Source organism: Leptonotus elevatus, chromosome 7 (genome assembly GCF_054856555.1).
Source record: "Leptonotus elevatus isolate MCC_2025b chromosome 7, RoL_Lele_1.0, whole genome shotgun sequence".
Lineage (NCBI taxonomy): Eukaryota > Metazoa > Chordata > Actinopteri > Syngnathiformes > Syngnathidae > Leptonotus > Leptonotus elevatus.
Window position 1 is genome coordinate 15,060,313 of NC_141245.1, and position 19,565 is coordinate 15,079,877.

At 39.6% G+C, this 19,565-nt stretch overlaps 1 protein-coding gene across 1 annotated transcript in view; it reads left to right on the forward strand.

Annotated features, from left to right (window-relative positions):
* Positions 1-1,868: 1,868 nt before the first annotated feature.
* The window catches only part of mark4b (MAP/microtubule affinity-regulating kinase 4b), a 34,118-nt gene continuing 16,421 nt past the window's right edge, over positions 1,869-19,565 (forward strand). The window contains 5 exon segments of the mRNA XM_086080279.1: positions 1,869-2,709; positions 12,077-12,274; positions 12,992-13,045; positions 18,768-18,816; positions 18,887-18,952. Coding sequence (XP_085936405.1) covers positions 2,659-2,709; positions 12,077-12,274; positions 12,992-13,045; positions 18,768-18,816; positions 18,887-18,952 — 418 coding nt within the window. The 5' untranslated portion in view covers positions 1,869-2,658.

Sequence of the window (19,565 nt, forward strand, 5' to 3'; positions counted from 1 at the left end):
TTTCCTGCCATTTTGCACAACATTCTTTTCAATGGTCTATACAGCGAGTTACAAACAACGAGGGATGATTAGTGGGATACAGTAGTGGTCTCTGTTTTTAGAGAATGTATTACTTTCATGCAGGTTTTAGAGAAAATTGTAAGTACGTGTATGTTCTCCTGTTTGTTTCTCCCGTTTGTGTCTCAAAACAATTGTTTTAAAATACAAGTTGCAGCACTCAACTCTTCCTGCTACAAAAGCACTTTCGGTGTAACAGTTTGTTTTGTTTCAAGGAAACGTTGAGGAATAATGGTGGTCTTAGCTTTACTTGTAAATGCAACGTGTGTTCTGGGCATTTGAATAGTGGGAATTTTGTCTTAAATGTTCACGTAATTAAGAGAAACATGTTACTTCATTGTTAAAACGTCAAAAATGTTTTTATGACATTATTTTCATGCCCTTTCTCCAAGTTGCTCAGCAGCCCACAGGCTTCCCACATCCTGCTGTGCTGGATGTATTGATGATTCCACATCAACTTCGTTTTTCTTTTTTCTTTTTTGCCCTCTAATTGCTTTATCCACAGCTGACCGGGCACTTCTGCGGCTGCATGGAAATATGGATGTTCTTTCCAGTATCGATCCCCACAGGCTGAGCAGCGAGCTCTCTGCTGTCCACTTTGTAAGCTTTTCTGGCAGATAACAGTGCTGCTTTGGACTCTGTTTATTTGGCTTTTATTTACTTTTTAAGTTAAAGAGTCGGCGACGGGCAAAGGATGAGGCCTTGGGTTCGGTCAATAAGATCCAGATCGGTCCAGGTAAGACACTATGTAATGTCGGATTTCTCAATACTGTTCACACAAATACACATTTAGATGGATGGATGCATTCAAGGGCTGAGATGTTTAGAGTAAATAACAATCCCGTTAAATGATGGTTAATCTAGGTGAAATTTCCCGGCTGTTACCATGTGTGGTAACAAAGTAGTGGTAGTATTTATATATTTAATGTCAGTACAGTAAATATTTTTAGGAAAAACACTTGTTGACCATACAACAAGCAAATGAAAAATGGTGAACGCAGTTTGGAGTGCGTGTCTCGCAAACGGAGTATTTAAATGGATAACTTTTGACTGTTGGTGTGTCATAAAATAAAATAAAAAGCCGTTTAGTAGTAGTGTAAAAGTAGGTACAGTATACATTTTGAAACAGTTTTCATTTTATTACAGTTGTTTCGGGTTTCTAGTCTGGGTTTGTATGTTTTTTATAAGCTAGGGTTAGGATTTTAAACAAAGGTACAGTAAATGCGTCGAATTGGGAGTTTCAAGACCAGTGTTAGGGTTTCAAATCCAGGTGTGGGGTTGTGTGTGTTGACCTGGTGGAAACTCTATAAAAGTGGTGATAGATTCCTTAACTATTCTCTTGTCCTCCCTTCCATCCTCGTAGTGCCTTCACTTCCTTCTTTTATTATTTCCTTTCAAACATTCCTTACTTCCTGATCCTTTATTGTCCTTCGCTTAACTTTTCTGTATTTCCTTTCCTTCATAATATTGCTACATTTCAGAGTTCATTCATAATCCTTCTTTCCCGCCTCCCCTTTTCATTGTATGCTTCACCCAACATTTCTCCTTTCCTCCTTTACTATCCATCATCCATTGTTATTCACTCCCTAATTCTTTATTATCTTCCCCTTTAAATACATTAATCAAAAAAGTTACTTCTCAACAGCAGAATAATGCACACTTTTTAAAACAAACAAACAAGGTGCGCTGTTTCTGACTGCAAATTGCTCATTTCAATTACGAGGTGCCCATGAACGCATCGCCACCGTGGTAAGACTGATTACCGCCGATTACGAAGCTCCCCTGAACGCATCGCGGCCATTGTAGGAGGAGAGAGGAAAAGAGGGAGAGTCAGCCTGTCTTCTCCTTTTACCGTCATTACAGTGGACGTCCGCCGGCCTCATTCTAGTGTCTAACGGTCCGGTATCGAACGACTCTTTCAAAGAGTCCAAGGACGCCGCGCAGGATATATAATCTTTTTTGCTTTGTCGCTGCACGACCACCAGACACCGGCTACCTTCCATTCGCCGCATCCATAAGCGGAGCGAGGGGGGGGGGAGAGCTTCTGGAGGCTTTCTTCCTGACAAGGCCCCCTGGCACATCAGTGGAAATGTGGCCCCTGGATGTGTTACTGTGACAATTCCAAATCGAATTCGACGCTGTTGTAAAGCCGTGGACAAAAGCGGCTAGCCTGCTAGCTTCCTAGCTCACTGCGGCTTCTCTCTCCGTGTTACTGAGGACATTTGCTTCTTAACCTCCGGGATCATCCTGTTAGCGACGCCGTCTGTCCACCGGAATGCGGCGATAGAACAGAAGGGTGGGGTGACAGTGAGCCCCCATTAAGTGGGGGTCGAAAGTCTGGCCACTGTTTACCGTATTTTTTGTTTTTCTCGATGATGCTGAGTTGGTGGGACTCCGTGGAGCTCACTGGACTATTTGCCGTGCTGCCTTCACGGACCTCCACTATGAAGATTGTATGAGATACCCCCCTTGCCCCCTCAAATACGCTGCGTCTGCTGTTATTGACAGCCAGAGGGTGACTTTTCTGGCACAGTGTGTACACTACACACAACAGTCTGCTCGTTTCCCTTCTCCTGACCGGAATCGCACTCAGGGACGAGAATGTCTTTATTACGCGCCGCACTGCCCGGAAACGAGCGGAACCCGGATCATGTAAGTACATGTAAACAACACACACACACACACCGCGCGCGCGCTGCCTCCTATCGTGTCCATTTTGATCTATAACTCCCTCCTTCGGGCCACCCATGTCCGAACGCCGATCAATACCTAATACAGTTGATGCTAGACCACCCTGAACTAACCCACTCAGTCCCTCTATACCCTTTTAAATCATTGGCATCTAAAGCATGTAGAGAGATGAAACTGTATGACCGGAATGATGCTTGCATCTGTATTCAAAAGTGTGTGTGTGTGTGTGAGGGGGTGGGTGACAAATACAGGCACTAAAAGCGAATCAGAATTAATTTACATTCAGATTCGACCTTTCCATTCCGAGTGAGGTTTTTATATGGAGCATTTTCATTCCGTTTGGTCATTCCAATTCGTCCTGATTGTAATACAGGCTCCATGTAAACCCGGCTACTGATCCAGACTCAAAGATATAAAATTTGTGATGCCATGCCATTTCCGCACCTTATAAATTATCAGCATCCAAAATATAATTTTGCCTTTTTGTACACACAATAAACCATTATTTACTTAGATGAAAATGATTTCAGGTGCTGCCCCTTCACATGGACTTTTTCTGACAATATTTCCCTTCAGGCTTCAGCTAATTTGAAATTTAAAAGCAACAAAAGCAAGCAAAAGTACACTTCTTCTGTAGTCATCTTTGTAGGTGAAAAACGAATTGCTGTCATTTAAGAATTTGCTGTGTTCAGTAGCATCAGGGAGCTGTAAACAAATGTTGAAAAGTTTTTGGGAAGGGTTGACAAAACTTTGTTAACTTTAATTTGGATATTTTTTATTCTATGCATCCTTGTTGTCTTTGAAAGTTTTTAATCGACTTTCTCTGGCATCATTTAGTGCCACATACAGGCCTGCCTTAGCGTTGGGCGGTATGGCCCAAAAAATAAAATCATGATTTTTTTTTTTTTAGTCATTCAGGATAATTATGATTTTAATCTAATAAATCAAACATACATTTACTTAAAGGTTTAATTTATTCAAAAACAATTCCTGTGCAAAATGTTCAGACCACAATAATATATACTGATTCTGAATCAGTTTTGACATAAACTTAACATTCATAGTTTGTGCTTAAATGCCACACTTAAGTACTCGGTAGCTATTGTAGACACCCATCTAGAATTCTGCCACTTGTGCAAAAATGACTACTCGCAATAACATTTGGATATAACGGAAAATAAGAACAACAGCTTTTGATAATCCAAAAGACAAAATTTAATTTCACGATTTAGCACATTTTTTTGATTTGATTCGATTTTTAAAATGACGATTAATGAAATTAATTCGATTTATTGCCTTGCCCTGGCATGGCCTAAATGAAAGATCTCATTTTGACTTATTTTAAGAGTTGATATTTCCTAATTAAACTACTTCTTCTTGACGGATAGCTTTTCTAAAAACAGGTTTTGAAAACAAAAAAGCTTGTTGTGAACTGGGCCAAAGTCACAAGCCCTGGTAGTTAGCAACATTAGCATGGCAACAGCAGTGCGGTTTACGGGAGTATTGTCTTCACCTGATTCCTTTCCAGTCATGTCCACGTCCTTGTGTAGTTTCATGTTCATTCACAAGCTCATCTAATTCTGCTTAACTAATAGGAATAATTATTCCAGGGTTAATGTGTGACCATCAAACCCTTTTCAATCGTACAGGCAATCTTTTCTGGTTTCCCAGTCATAGCAACAATGACAACGCATGACCTTGCCATATGACGGCAGGTTTATCTTTACAGTCATTGCTGCAGGACTGAAATATTTTGCTCAAGGCGAGCCATGAGATTTGTTCAGTGTGTGTAATGTAAGGCTCAAAGTGGGCGTGGCTTAGTGCCTGTGTGCACATGCATGGCTTTGTTGTTTTTCCTCCTATAAAGTCCACTCTGTGTGCCATTGGTGTTTTTGATTTCATCGTTAATCGATTAGTCATTTTGAAAACTTTACCATCCTCCAAAATGAAGTGGCCATTGGTATGAATGATGAATGGTAATTTTGACCATTATCGGGTGTCCTTCCAACCAAAAATGTGTCCTAGAGATTTTGTCTGTTTGCGACTAAATTCGAGCCACATATCCAAGACAGACTTTTCGTCACTTCCTGCATGCGATTTGATGACTCGCCATGAAACCGGAAACTCTTAAAGGCCTGCCTGTTGCACACGCTGCAATGCGGCTGAACTCGACAGAACTGGACAATGGCAAACAAAATGATAGTCAACTCGCCTGACAACTGGCGATTGACTCGCGCACACAGATCAACTGGCGACAAAGCAAAAAAATAAAACACCCCTTGTGTTCCTAACTAACAGGAAGCCAATGTTTTGAGGTGCCACACATTCGCCGTTATTTTATTGACCCACAAACAAGATGGCATGATTATCAAAAAACAAGTGGATCACTCTGGCCGCTTTAACCAATGTATGTGATTATAGTATAGTTAAGTATTATTATAAAACACAGTTTGTATGGCTTGGCAGCAGCCAGCTGTATCTCGCTTGTTTAACCGGAAAACATAATTTTTTGGGGTGAAAGATCATGTGACACAAAATGGCATTTTGATTGGACATTGCATCTGCAATGTTGCAATCCCGTTCACCTTGAATGGACAATTGGACATTTATACCAACTCGTCGCAAAACGGTCGGCAACTCATCAAAAACAGCTGCTGAGTGCCGAAAATTTTAAACCCCTGAAGCCAGTCTTGCTCGGCAGCATATTTGGCAGTCACGTCTAGCGATGAAAGAAGACTTCAAAAGCCATGCTGGAAAAGACAGCGGAAGTTTGCCAATTTGGTTCAAAGCGACTATTTAAGGCCTTGATGACTTCGGTAACATGTTTTGAAATGTCATCACCTGAAGCCAGTTTCACTTTACAATATAAAATTGGGTAGGCACGTCAGTCATGAGTTGACCCATAAAAAGTCTCAAGAAAAACAAAGGAACTCTGCCATTTTTGGGGAGACGCAGCCATTATTAGGGATCCTTCAAAGATGGAGATTTTATCGGATATCCTCCAAACAAAGTCTGGCGTACTTCCCAACCCTCTGCTTTAATTTTCCCTTTCACGTTTCCTGGACTCCCAAAGTTGTGTCACAGACTTGCTGTCATAACCTGTTAGCCAGCGCTAGCAGCCTAGCACCACACCTCAGGCCCTCCATCATGTGCTCCACTGAGGCCCAGTCAGCCATGTATGATGCCTATAAACTTTAATATGAGGTGACCTATATTTCGCTATGTTTTGTTTTCCAACTAGACTGCGCGGTAAGGTAAAAAAATGAAAGAAGTGGGACAGATACTACGATGTTTCCGTCTTAAAGCTCACGCACTCTGATGTGGTTGAGGTGCCATCTGTTTGCACTTTGCATCTCCTTCCAAGATGGTCACCTGTAAGTCGCAACACAATGCAGCAATGACTGTTTTACGAGTGCTGGGAAACCTCCAGTCAATTATATGGCGAACCTCTTTCCTTGGAAGTGTACTACAAAGTGATCGTGACATCGCGTTTTGAGTGACCTCCTTCAGGCATCTGTGGCGTTTTTCAATTCCTTTTTTTGTTTGTAAAACACTCCTTGGCAGCGCTTTGATGGCATTTGCTGCGTGTTTAGAAAAGTAGAACCCACAAAGAATACTAGACGTTCGTCCCGAGTGGAAATAAAGAAGCAATTTTCAGGTCCTTCGGTAACCTTGCACATATCAAGACACCTTGACCCAGCTGTAGCAAAGCAGCCCCAGACAGTGTCGTACCTGAACGAGTTCAATGTATGAAGGTTTAGGAATTCATTCAGTAGTGTATTTCTGCCCGATGAACACGCTTCATCAGGCGTCTGAATCTTGTCATAATGCTACTTTTTGTGATCTATGTTGAAAGTAGTAGTACACCCCATGAACCAAATAGCACAGTGACTAAATGCCACCCTTTGAATAGGCAGAGTTGATGACAAGTTTGAAGATACCGTTGATGCTCATTAGAGGAAACACCTTAGTTTGACTTATTCCTATGGTCAAATTATTTTCAATCTTCTACCATCAAACATGACGGCCTGTGTTATTAGTAAAAAAAAAAAAACTCATTCACTGCCATAAATTCGTTAAAAAAAACATTATTAAAAATTAGGGGCAAGAAGCGATGACATTTAAAAAATTGTTTTTAATTAATCGCATGACTTAACTAGTTAACTCACGATTAATCACAAATTTTATATCTGTTCTAAATGTACAATAAAAAAAATCTAGGTTTTTATACTCTTGTTTACAAAAGTGGAAAAAAAAAGTTAAACTAATATAAATAGTTCAAATTAATTTTGGATGTTTTTAGCCGTCAATAGCAGTGAATGAATTAAAAAGAAAGAAAATATTAGTAAAAATTTGGGGCACCAGGCGATTAAAGTTTTTAATCGTAATTAATCGCGATTAATCACAAATTTCATATCTGTTCAAAATGTAATTTTTTTTTTAACTGATAGAAATAGTTGAATTTTTGACGTTTATAGCCATCAATGGCAGTGAATGAGTTTTAAAAGTGATTTTGTTAAACCACTATTCAAAAGCGATGTCATTATTATTATTATTATTATTATTATTTTTGGTTTCAAGTTATTTGACCTTTGTGGGGTTTTCTCTCCTTAATTTAATAGAAGGGTGCCAAAAATTTTGTCAGCATGTATCTATGCTCAGTCGACTGAACGTTAAGGGATAATGGGACTGAAAACTTTTTTCACGTATTAAGTTACGTTAACATGTTTCCAAACATGTCTCTTGTCTGCATTGTTGCTCTTATGTTAGAGGTTAAGCACACGACGGCACAATCTGTAATGTTATGCAACTGTAGTTGGGTTTCCATCCACCCATTTGTATTGGAATTTTCAAGAAAAGCGCAAATAAAACTGAATGGAAACCCAAGAAATTTGAAAAAGGGCTTAAAATTTGCAAAAAAAAGTGTTCACGCGTAGAGGGGGTGGATTTTGAAGCATATTGAAAAAAAGAAAATGCGAATTTTGGCAATGGAAACAGGTTTTGCGAATAACCGCTGGCAAGACCAGATACACGTCGCACGTTTTGACCGGATAATACGTCACATGTATGTACGTTTGTAGTCCCAATGCAATGGCGGACGATTAAACAACAAAACAAAACAAAAAACAATGTCGGAGAATAAAGTAAGGCATGTTTGGGGGGACGAGAATTAAATTAAGAATTACAAAAGCAAACTCATACGACGTCATCACACGGCGCAGTCGCTTCCTGGTCTTCTTCTTTTAGATTACTGGTGGATCACATCTCTTAATGGTGCATACCGCCACCTACAGCGGCGGAGTCCCCTCTCAATATTCGCAAAAGAAGAACAGATGGAAACGGGCATAAGCCGCACGTGCGTAAATTCGCTTAAAAAAATTCCAAACAATTGGATGAAAACATGACTTGTAATGCCGAGTAAGCGCGCGTGACAGGTTTGAATGGTGCTGTCAAGCGTGTTTTCACCTGTATACTTCAAAAAGTCATTCCAAATGAGAATGTCATAGCCTATAGGGATCTCACGTCTGCTTCAAGTGACATGCGTGCTGCTGAAAAATGCAATGACAACGCACCTGCTCCTCATACTGCGGCTACCGTCACAGACAGTGCACAGTAAAACATTCCGACGCTGAGCCGCACTAGTGTTAATATTGATCGAATGATGACTTGGTTGTTTTGTACATGTCGCGCACAGCAGACGGAAATATTTGTTGTATGTTCACTTTCTATGGGAAAGTTGCAGTGTTTAAACTTGCCTTTAAAGTCGAGTGGAAAGGGAAAGAAAAACTATGTATGCTATGGTCTGTTCTCTTTTCTTCCAGACCACCCAGCACTGTCAGGAATCCTGCAATATAGGTTGCATTCATTCAGCAGTTCCCAGGTACCCGAGATCTAAAAACGATCTATGACCAAACCTTTACCATAGTTGATGACACTGCCGTCTAATAAACCACGTAGTGCGATGGTCGCCGGTGCAATTTGTTGGATGTGTGTTCACCAACAAAATCGATGTTAGCTTTGCTAGCTTTTATTTGAGTGTTTTTTTTTTAAACTGCTTTGTTAGCTTTACTAAGTTAGATATCTTATCAAACATTAAGTGGTTTGAGAGTTATCCTTGTGAGTTCATTGTCATTTGTCATGAACTCATTTGATTATTATAATTTTTTGCTTTGCCCTCACTTTTACTGACTCCTTTGTTAAAGAAAATCAATTCTTTTGACATCTTTTGAATAATTGATGAGTCTTAGAATGTCCTGATGTGACAATCTGCCGATAAGCTGTCATGCACTTCCTGGCATCTGTCACAGAAGTGGAGCTGGGTGATTGAATAATTTAGAGTTGATTGCTCAGGACCTTTTTTACAAAGTAATAAAAACAAGAAGTTTTTATTTTTATTTTTATTTTTTTATATATATATATATATATAAATGTTTTTTTGCACTGCACTGGCTGTGAAGTCAGTATGTGTTGAAAATTTTCTGATTTGGTCGCTATATTGTGACTGTTCATACTGTTATGGTGACTTTTAGCAACCAACAACTTCAATTCTCACAATAAACAGGCAAAACGAGCGGCACCATTTATTTTCCACGTTATTTTTTTGGGGCATATATCAAGAAAGGAGCCTGCTATATTGCAATCGCAGTCAATCTCACTGTGACTGAACATTGCTAAAGACATGGTGCTCATTCTTATGTTGCGAAAGCATTGATTTAGCCACCTGTTGACCCATTGTATGTACTTCTATTCTGTAAATATTTTGTTGAGCTTTCCCCTTGTCTCCCCTTGTACAAATCTACATGTGAACATTTACAATGTTTTTTTTTTAAGGAGCATGTTTTATATGTATACCGGGTTGATGCTCTACACAACAAATTGATGAATAACTTTGTACAGTTATGTTACAAAATATGCTAGCAATATTTCAACATTAAAAGCGAAGACAGCTTGCAAATTTGTTACATATTTGATCATGAATCATAAGTGGATGTATGGGGTACGACTCTGATCCCCCCAGGCCTTGAATTCTACACACATGTTGTAATGTCTTTGTGCCTGCTTAAATGTGACACTTATCGCTCAGACAGGAAGTTATGCAAAAGGGTCTTCTTGAGGTTCTTTTCATTGTCATGAGGATATCGGTGGTGTTTGCGGCGGGACAAAAGTGTTGGAATGCCCATTGGAAGTGAAAAGTGGAGACGATTTGAAGTTACTCACCACTAAAACCGTTGGGGTTTGGCTCTCAATTGCTCGGCAACCATTGACGCGACCGTGACAATCAATCAAATTCATTAACAAAATGGATGTGGCATGTTAAATAACACCTTGTGTCAAGCCGTGACTCATCCGCTTCTATTTTCATCACGCTCGGTGTGTGTGCGTGCGTGCGTGGGGGTGTGTGTGCGTGTGTGTGTGTGTGTGTGTGTGTGTGAGAGAGAGAGAGAGAGAGAGAGAGAGACGGGTGTTACCGTGGCAGGGGTGTGTGGTAAACTCAAGGTTGCGCCACTTTGCTTCAGCTGGGCCACAACGTCACACTTCCTGGAGTCTGCGCACTTCCTGTTACAACACGCACACGCTTTGTGACAGCAGGACATTTCCTTACACCATCATCACTGGTTTTCTTACAGTATGCCAAATGTAGTCTGCGGAAGGCAGTGGAAGAAGTGGCAATTTAGCATTCTTAACCGGTGTGAATTAGGGCTGTCACAGACTAATCTAGTTAGAATCGATTATCCTATCGAATATTCCATCGATTACTCGAGTAATCAAAAGCACTGGGTCAAAAGTTACCAACATGGATAAATGATTGCGCGTGACTGCCTACTTCCGGGCTCCTTTCTTGTCATACGCAAAACAGTGTGTGCTTTTGTAAACAAGCTCTGTTTTGTTTGCAGCCATTGCGATTGGCTGGCAACCAGCCTTGGATGTTAGCTCGCCTCTCGCCCCAAAGACAGCAGGGACAGACTCCACCTCACCTCTGACCTTAGTGAGGATAAGCGGTACAGAAGATGGATGGATGCTTGTTGTTAGCAGAAGCAGAGCTTGTTAGCGGGTACTTTGAATTACAGAACCTAAAAAAAAAAAAAGGAGTTAGCCACTGTCAACACGAGTATGTTAAAAGGTTCACTACCCCGCCATTCAAGTTTAAACATACTGTACTAGTTCTACCATTCTTATATGTCTTGTCATATGCATGATGAACTGAATACTTGGCTGTTTTGTGGGGGATGTTTGGGTGTGCGATGTGACGGCGGGCGATGAACGCTCAAATTGATGTGAGGTCGCCCCAAAATGAAGATAGTGCCATGAGACAAAAGAGAGGGCGGGCGGTTGGGTCCGGTTTGGAGGAATCGGAATGAGAAGCAAATTGCTTTGTGTGGGGGAGGGAGATGATAGGGGGAAGGGATGGGAAAATTAAGAAGAAGGGGAGTAAAAGTATTATATGTTGGATGATATAGGTATACATAGTTCATGTTTTTATGTTCATAAATAATTTATTAATATCCCTTCTACTATTGTTTTGCTCATATTGGACAATAGGGGTAAAATGACAATTTTCTTTATTTTGTCTCATTTTGTAAGGAAATATTTTGGTAATTTGCTCGTACTTTAAAAAAAATTCATTTTTCTCTTAAACCCCATCTCGATATCATACTGCAGTCCCACAGATTTGAAATCTACTGGGTGGACTTCGGCGGTGGGGATGGGAGGCGGGTTGGACGGGAGGTGGGTCTCAGTCCTTTTACTACGTCTCCTCTAGCCTCACGATCCACAAGTGAGTGACGGCGAACTAACGTTACATGCGGTATATCCTGTCGCGACACTTTTTTTTTCTTTTTAAATATATTCTTAATACATTTTCGTGAAAACTTCTTAGGTGGTGGCCAATTTACTTGGGTGGCCCACCCAAGTATTAATATGGTGTGGAAACTGTTTTGGTCTTTATAATTTATTATTTGTTCATATTTTTACCATTTTTTAAAATTATTTTTCCATTTGTATACTTAATTTAATGTTTTATGTTTTGTTTTGTTTTGTTAGTTTTTCCAGTAGAGTACAAAGGCGTGTTCCGCTGGACTTATTAGGTACTGGAGAGGAAAACACATAACATAAACAAGTAAAGTGCAGCTCAGCCTCTAGCTAGCAGATATCGTGGTTGTCAAGTCAAACTTGCTCATTTCCTAAAAAAAATACTTAACGATATTTAGTTACCCTTTGACAGCGCAGCAATGCAAGCTCTGGTATTGCTAAGCACAAAAGGATGTTTGCTAGGCAGTGACTGTTTGAGTCTTTACTGATGCCAAGGGTCCGCCTGTTGTCTCCTCAGCACTCCTCGCTGTCCAGCAGCCGCTCGGACAAGAGCTCGGGATGGTCGAGCCGCTCGCTGGGTGCCCGATGCCGCAACTCTATCGCATTGTGCTCAGATGAACAGCCGCACATTGGAAACTACCGGCTGCTCAAGACCATCGGCAAGGGCAACTTCGCCAAGGTCAAACTGGCGCGACACATCCTGACGGGTAAAGAGGTATGTTTTCTGAAGACAGCGGGGGTGCAAGTAACCAATTGTGAAAGTAATGGCGGTATCACATTTATTTCTACGCACATTTTAAGTGATTACACTCATGGAACACATGAAACAGCCAGCATGATGCACAAATTGTACGTAAAGTGTGCCTAAACGGACTCGTTCTATATCATTGATTTAAATGAAGGGTATCCTAGATGTTATTTTGCTTATTTAATGATAGCCACACCTCTAATGTCGCATACTGTATTTACACCTGAAACTATTTCGAACATGACAGTAAGTACACACTAAAACCAACCCCCAAAAAATCATAATAACTCAACATGTTCAAAATGTTGTTACGGTTGTAGCATATTTACATCATATGTAATGCTTTAATGGACTTGATTGTAATCTGTGCCATTCAACATGAATGTAAAATGCTTAAATGCTTTGACCTACATTTCTGCAAATTTAACTCGTTTAAAGAAGTTAAGGAAAAGAAACATCCTGTCATATGGGTGCTGCCCTGCCACACACACACACATGACTATGTAAAGTGGTGTAGTGTGCGTGGTGGTTGACAAAGTCTCTGTTGATCCTGGTTGGTTTGTGGTATTCTTGTCTTTTTTCACAGCAAAACAACTAGCTTGTTTGTTCTATCATGCAACCTCCTGCTTTTTTATTTATTTATTTATGGTCACTGACATTTTGTTCCTTTTGTTTTTTGTTTAGGTTGCAATAAAAATCATTGATAAAACACAACTCAACCCTACAAGCCTACAAAAGGTGAGTGTATTTTATTTTATTATTGTTTAATGAACATTACAGGTCATGTAAAATTAATAAAAGTGTTTAGTTTTATTTTTCTAACTGTCACATTTTTTATGAATAAGTCTTTATATTATTTTGTTTTTTAATTTTTGTTTTTTTTTATCTTTTTCTATTTTATGTGTGTTTATAATTTTAATTTGTATATTGTAATTGTTTTATATTATTTATATGTTTTACTAGTTTTGTGACCAGGGCCTCAGGAACTCAAATTGAAGTGAGGGCAATAACTTTTTTTATTTAGGCCATAACCTTGTCTAATAGGGAATAAAATGCTTTTCCACTATCTTGTGGCATATGGCTGCAAATACTGTACGTGTACTGTACATCAAACTTGCTAAGTTTAACTAGTATTCACAGTATCGGTCTTGGTTCCTATCGCTCGTGAATAGCAGGGGTCACTATAGACGTCAAGACCTCAATCAAGCAAAGGTGGCTGTCTGTTTTTATTTGTGGTCTGACCTCTTATGTTAAGTCGGTTTAGGAGAGCAAACCTCCACCAAGGCAACGGCATCTCTTATTTCAGCAATGGCCTTCATGAAATATTGCTGTCAGTGCAGATGAATACGTTTTTTATGTTTCCCCGGCTGCCGGCAGATGAACCAACCAGACTGAAACCATCCAGTAACCTCCTTGAAGCAGAAGCCATTATATTGTCGACTGTGTGTTTTTCATGTCTCAGGATGTTTTTTATCCAGAGGTTTGAGAGTTACAGTCCATTATTGATTTCTGATTCAGCACTTCCTGTATAGATGGTAAAGGCGGCCTCACCAGAGAATGTTTTGTCATCTCCATGTACAAAGCACCCACTCGGCCCAACATCAAACATGAGGATTTTGGCACTTTTCTATTTTGCCACATTTCTCTGTCTCTATTGTTTAAAAACCTCGGTGATAGTTTCTCACACTGGGTACAAGTAGCTGTTTGTACGGAAAACAAACGCAGCCTTTGTCTGATTATCGGTTGACTTTATCATCACCGTCCCAACAACAACACGATCCATACGCCATTGCACACACACACACACACACACACACACACACACACACACACACACACACACACACACACACACACACACACACACACACACACACACACACACACACAGCTGGCCTATTGATGAGTTGTCTGCTGGTTAGCTAACAAGTGTTGATAACACCCGAGTATCGATGACGTCTGGCCCCCCCTGTGCAATACTGGCTCCCACCTGGCCTAGATACCAATCAAGCACTGTTGCTGTTTCTACTGTGAAAATGTGAGCAGTAGTGCAAATTATCTACAATGCTTTTAACATAAACGATGGAGAAAAAAGGTGGCCCACCTTTTTTTACAATTTGACATTGCCAACTACTGGCCTGGTGTGCATATGAATTTGTCTATACACTATATAAATAAAATAAACATATATAAGCCTACTGACCAACCAAATTGAAAAGCATGTTTTTTTTTGTTGAACTTTTTGTCTTCACAAGTATTATCCATCAGTTTCTCTAATTGGTTTTCAATTTCACGTATGCAAGCAATGCATATCTGTGAATTTCTTTCTATCTGGTGTCACAATTGCAGTTGCAAGTTTTCATTAGATTGTTGTCATGTAAATGTGCCCTTAAGATGCCCGATAGTGACACAGATAATGTGTTTGGAGACTGTTTGAACCATCATCGAGCAATGCTGGCAAGCTTCTTTTTCCCCCCTCTTTTAGTCCCCCCGTGCTGGCCCCCTAAAGCTGTAGCCGAATTCCAGACAGGCGAACAAAAGGGCAGCAGGCTGTGGTGCAGAATTGTGGGGGCTTGGTACAGGACAGGAGAAAGACAAGATAGAGATAAGACAGACTCTGTGGACATAGTTGTCTCTCCGCCTTTTGTCTGCATGTGTAATGCAATTATATGCATTGCTGTTGGGTTGAATTGTTAGTCCAGAGTGTTTTGTTGTGGTGGTGCGTGGAGAATATGTAGACAATGGGGAAGACACGTTGAGAGCAGCTTTTCTCACAAGCAACATGAACACAGCACTGACCCTGGCCAACATTTAAGGGCTACTCATACAATCCACTTCAGGTGGAAAATGTGACTTTAATGCAGACCACAGTTCCCGCAGTCCAAACGCAATAAAGATCCTGGTAGGTGGGGTGGTGTTACTTTCAAGAGGTTGAGGAACCTTGGGGGTAGGGTCTGCAACACCACCATTAAAATACAATAACAAACGAGCCATATGTTTTCCTATTACCATTATTAAAAGCCACTGTAACATTATTTACATTCAGGTGTGAATGCTTGTTTGTCTGCGTGGCCTGCCATTAGATAATCCAGGAAATGACACACGCCTCTCGCCCCGAGTCACCTGCGATATGCTCTAGCTCACCCTAACGGGACCCTAATGAGGACAAGCGCTATTGAAAACGGATGGACAAAATGGATGACACAGCGTACCAGTCTGTAAGCGAGTGTAATCAAATTAAGTAAGTGGAGCATCTGAGTACTTTAAGAAGAATTAAGGGGATGAGCCTGTCACCCTGTACTTTATTTTCTGCGTCCCTTCAATCATGAGCTGAGATGAAAGAGATGTACATTTCTCTCTGACTTTCCCATCCTGCTCTGCCCGTTAAAAACCCTGTCTAGATCTTTTATTTTGCTAACTGTCCAGCTGCCATGACAACAGCCGTGCCGCGTCATGGTTGCCGTGACAATGCCGGTATTAATCCCTCGAGGGCCACAACACCGGCTGCACACACAGCTGCTGTGGTTTACCTATAACATGTGATAACGGTTCAAACAGTTACTGCGGTCCTCGGTTTATGACGGAGTTGCAATCCCACGTGGGCCAATCCTTGAAAAGATCGTGAAACTTTGATGCCGCGCTCCACTCACATCGGTTGACGGAGGCGAGCTCACATGGTAGCATCACACATCCGTTGATTGATGCTTATTTAGGCTAATTCTATGGGCGGAGTTTTCCCACAATGACTAATTCAAACCAAAATGGCCAACTTTGTGTTCAATGGGTGCTTGAGGCTTTTTTGTGCATATTTTCATGATACAATAGACATTAGGAAAATTGCATGAACTTACTGACAGTCTTCAAAATGAACATGAAACTGTAACATTATGCTTCACACACATTATATTGGTAAAATGGAATTAGCAATAATAATATTAATAATAAATCTGTAAATTTAGACTCATTTGGGCCCAATTACTGTGTAGCTAATAGCTACACAATAATTGGCCCCAAATAAGGTACTACCTATCAGGAGTTTGTCAAAGTATGAACCCTAAGATTATCTTCAGACCAAAATAGCTCGACTTGCTATTCAATTGGATAATCGATTGAGTCTTTTTTGTGCATCCTGTATGACAGACCTGTTAACACAATTTTCAATTTTGTGTTTGTTGGTGAAACTGCTGTTGGTGTGATTTTTTTTTTCTTTACTTGCTGACAATCCTTATAATTAATCCAACTTTAACACAAATAATTATATTGTCCTTACGATAGCCATTATTATTTTGGTCATGGTAATCTTGATAAGATTTTTTGTAGCATTTTATCTGCACTGTATTCTGTATTCTATTTACAGTAAATTCACACCTTCATGCTATTTGGTTATTGTGACATCATTTAGGGAGTGCTGCAGAAATTGTTTTGATTCATGCATCACTAGACGTCTGGATACTGAACCTGTTCAACCAGGGCAAGTTTTTACGCAAATGGGGAAAAGTGCAATGTTGCAATGAGGAAATAAGGAAGTGAAGCTTTTTGTGTTCACATCTTCTCATCATCAGTAATCATAATTTTCTGCTTTTTTTCCCCCCCATGTCACCGTTTTGCTTAAACAGATTTGTAATTGGGGATTCGACCTGGGAGATGGAATAAAGTACCGTTTTTACAGCTGGACTCCACAATCACATACGGGCCGCTATGTTCTTTAATCTTACCTACCGAGCATTTGCATTATCTTTTTTTTTTTTTTTTTTTTTAGAGCTCAGTATTGTTCATTTGGTAATTTTACCGATTTGACATGTCATCATCATTGCTCTCTTTTGTTTATTTTTTATTTTGTATGTGTGTGTGTGTGCGTGTGTGAGTGTGTACTCATTAGTTCACCTAAAACCTATTAAAAATCCCATGCCGTTCACCTAAACCGAATACTTCAGAATCCAGCTAGAGTTGTGAGGTTGTCAGGAAACCCGAGGAAGGATCAAAGAAAAGGAAGGAAAGTGAAATCCAGCACCAACCAGACATGACCTACTACCCACCGGGTTACCAACCAGTCTTTCAGAGTCTTTCACCAACCCCAGAAACATCTAAATTCCAACAAATTAGGGAGAGCATTTGCATTATCGACAAAACTGTACTACTGTATATGTTGCTAAATAAAATATTTTCCGTGTACGTTTTGTTTTAAATTAGAAATTATTTATTATACTTACGTTACTTATAAATGATGCATTTTTCTAAATTAAAATATTTTTACTAAAACTAACTTTGCGCACACAATTATTATATATGTATTAATTTTAATATATTTAATTATAACAAATGAAAGAATTTGAATTATTAAAATTACGTATATATATATACATATCTATGAATGCTGTGTAGGCTCATCTCTTCGCCCCCCCCCCCCCCTTCCCCCCCAAAAAGTGGCCCTTGAGCACAAAAGTTTGTCCAACACCTGGTCTACTTTCAGGTGTAAAACATTTTTACACCTGGACACTCAGTTGCCCCGCCTGTTGTGTCGAAAGCAGTCAAGTATTATGCTTTCTGTAAGCGCATACAGGGTTTGGTGTGAAAAGCAAAGGCGGGACTTCTGTGTGAAACTGGTTGGAGAAATTAGACTTTGACAACAGCCTTGCATTTTACTGTGATTACTAACAATAGAATATGCAGGTTCTTTGTGAGTCATTCGTGTGTGGTAGCGGTGTAAAGTTAAATCAAGTACAACTGGACTTTGTTCGCTGATTCATGACTACATACGACTAAAGCAATAGATGGAAATGTTATTTTTAATGTAGCTGGAAAATGATTACTGTGCTTCAATTTTTTAAGTTTTGTTAAAGGCTTGTTCCAAGAAGGATTACATCCAATTTTTCCCCTCAAAATGTTTTATCATTAACATGGAAAATATTCACAGTTGTACAGCCATTTTATAAATAAAATTTTCACATTAAAATTTAGGCTGCAATGTAACATAACAAAGTACGGGAAAGTTGAAACACTGTGAATACATTGTGGATGCACTGTATACGTTGTTTCCATTTAATATACACTGCATACTTTTTCCCGGTAACACCACCCTCTAGTATGTCTCCCTTTGCCACTAATGACCAATCCTAGTGGAAGCATGACATATACTGTACATCGTTATCATCAAGGAGGTCTGAAGCGTTTATTGACCAAATTCACCAGCCTTGTCATCACATTTGTTTATTCAGTCAAACCTTTTATTATCAGCACACAACGTTCCGCAAAATGCATTATTATAATGAGGCAAAAGGGTGGGGCAGTGTGGCAGGATGAGACAGCAGTCTGGAGGACCATAATGGATGGATGGTAGGGGGAGGGGGTAGCGCATACGCACAAGGGAGGAGGCCTACTGCAAGGCTGTACCTCTGCCACACTCCCCTGTGGGGCACCAAAAATGACTCCATTTCGATGAGATATTCTTTCCTTTTTCCAGCTATTTCGTGAGGTACGCATCATGAAAACTCTCAACCATCCCAACATAGGTGAGTTACACTCGAGTTTGTTGATTGGTTGGCTTTATTTAGCGTGACCTTGTCTGTTTGTGTGTTACAGTCCAGCTTTTCGAGGTCATAGAGACGGAGAAGACTCTATACCTGATCATGGAGTACGCCAGTGGAGGTGCGTGATGGCGATGCAATTAATTAAGCAGGCTGAACACATACTGGTTTATAACATTGATTTTTAAAACATGAGAGAGCCCTCACGTGTCGGGGAAAACAAAAAACTTGTAGCTTTCTATCTTACCGGTAATTTTTGAACATGTTTAATATTAACTCATTCGCTGCCATTAACGGCTATAGATGTCAAAAATTCATTTGAACTATTTCTATTAGTTTAACATTTGTTCCCACTTTTGTTAACAAGAGTATGAAAACCTAGAAGTTTTTTTTATTGAACATTTAGAACAGATATCAAATTTGTGATTAATTAACTAGTGAAGTCAAGCGATTAATTATGATTTAAAAATGTAATCGCCTATCGCCCCTAATTTTTAATAATCTTTTTTTTCTTTTTTTAAGAAAAAAAGAAAAAATATTTAAAATGTTTACAAAATAAAATCACTTTTTTTTTTAAAACGAAGAAAAGATTATTAAAAAATAAAATAAAAATAATTACAATTACTTAAAAAAAAGACTATTAAAAATTAGGGGGGTCAGGCGATTACATTTTTTCGTAATTAATCGCATGACTTCACTAGTTAACTCACAATTAATCACAAATTGTATATCTT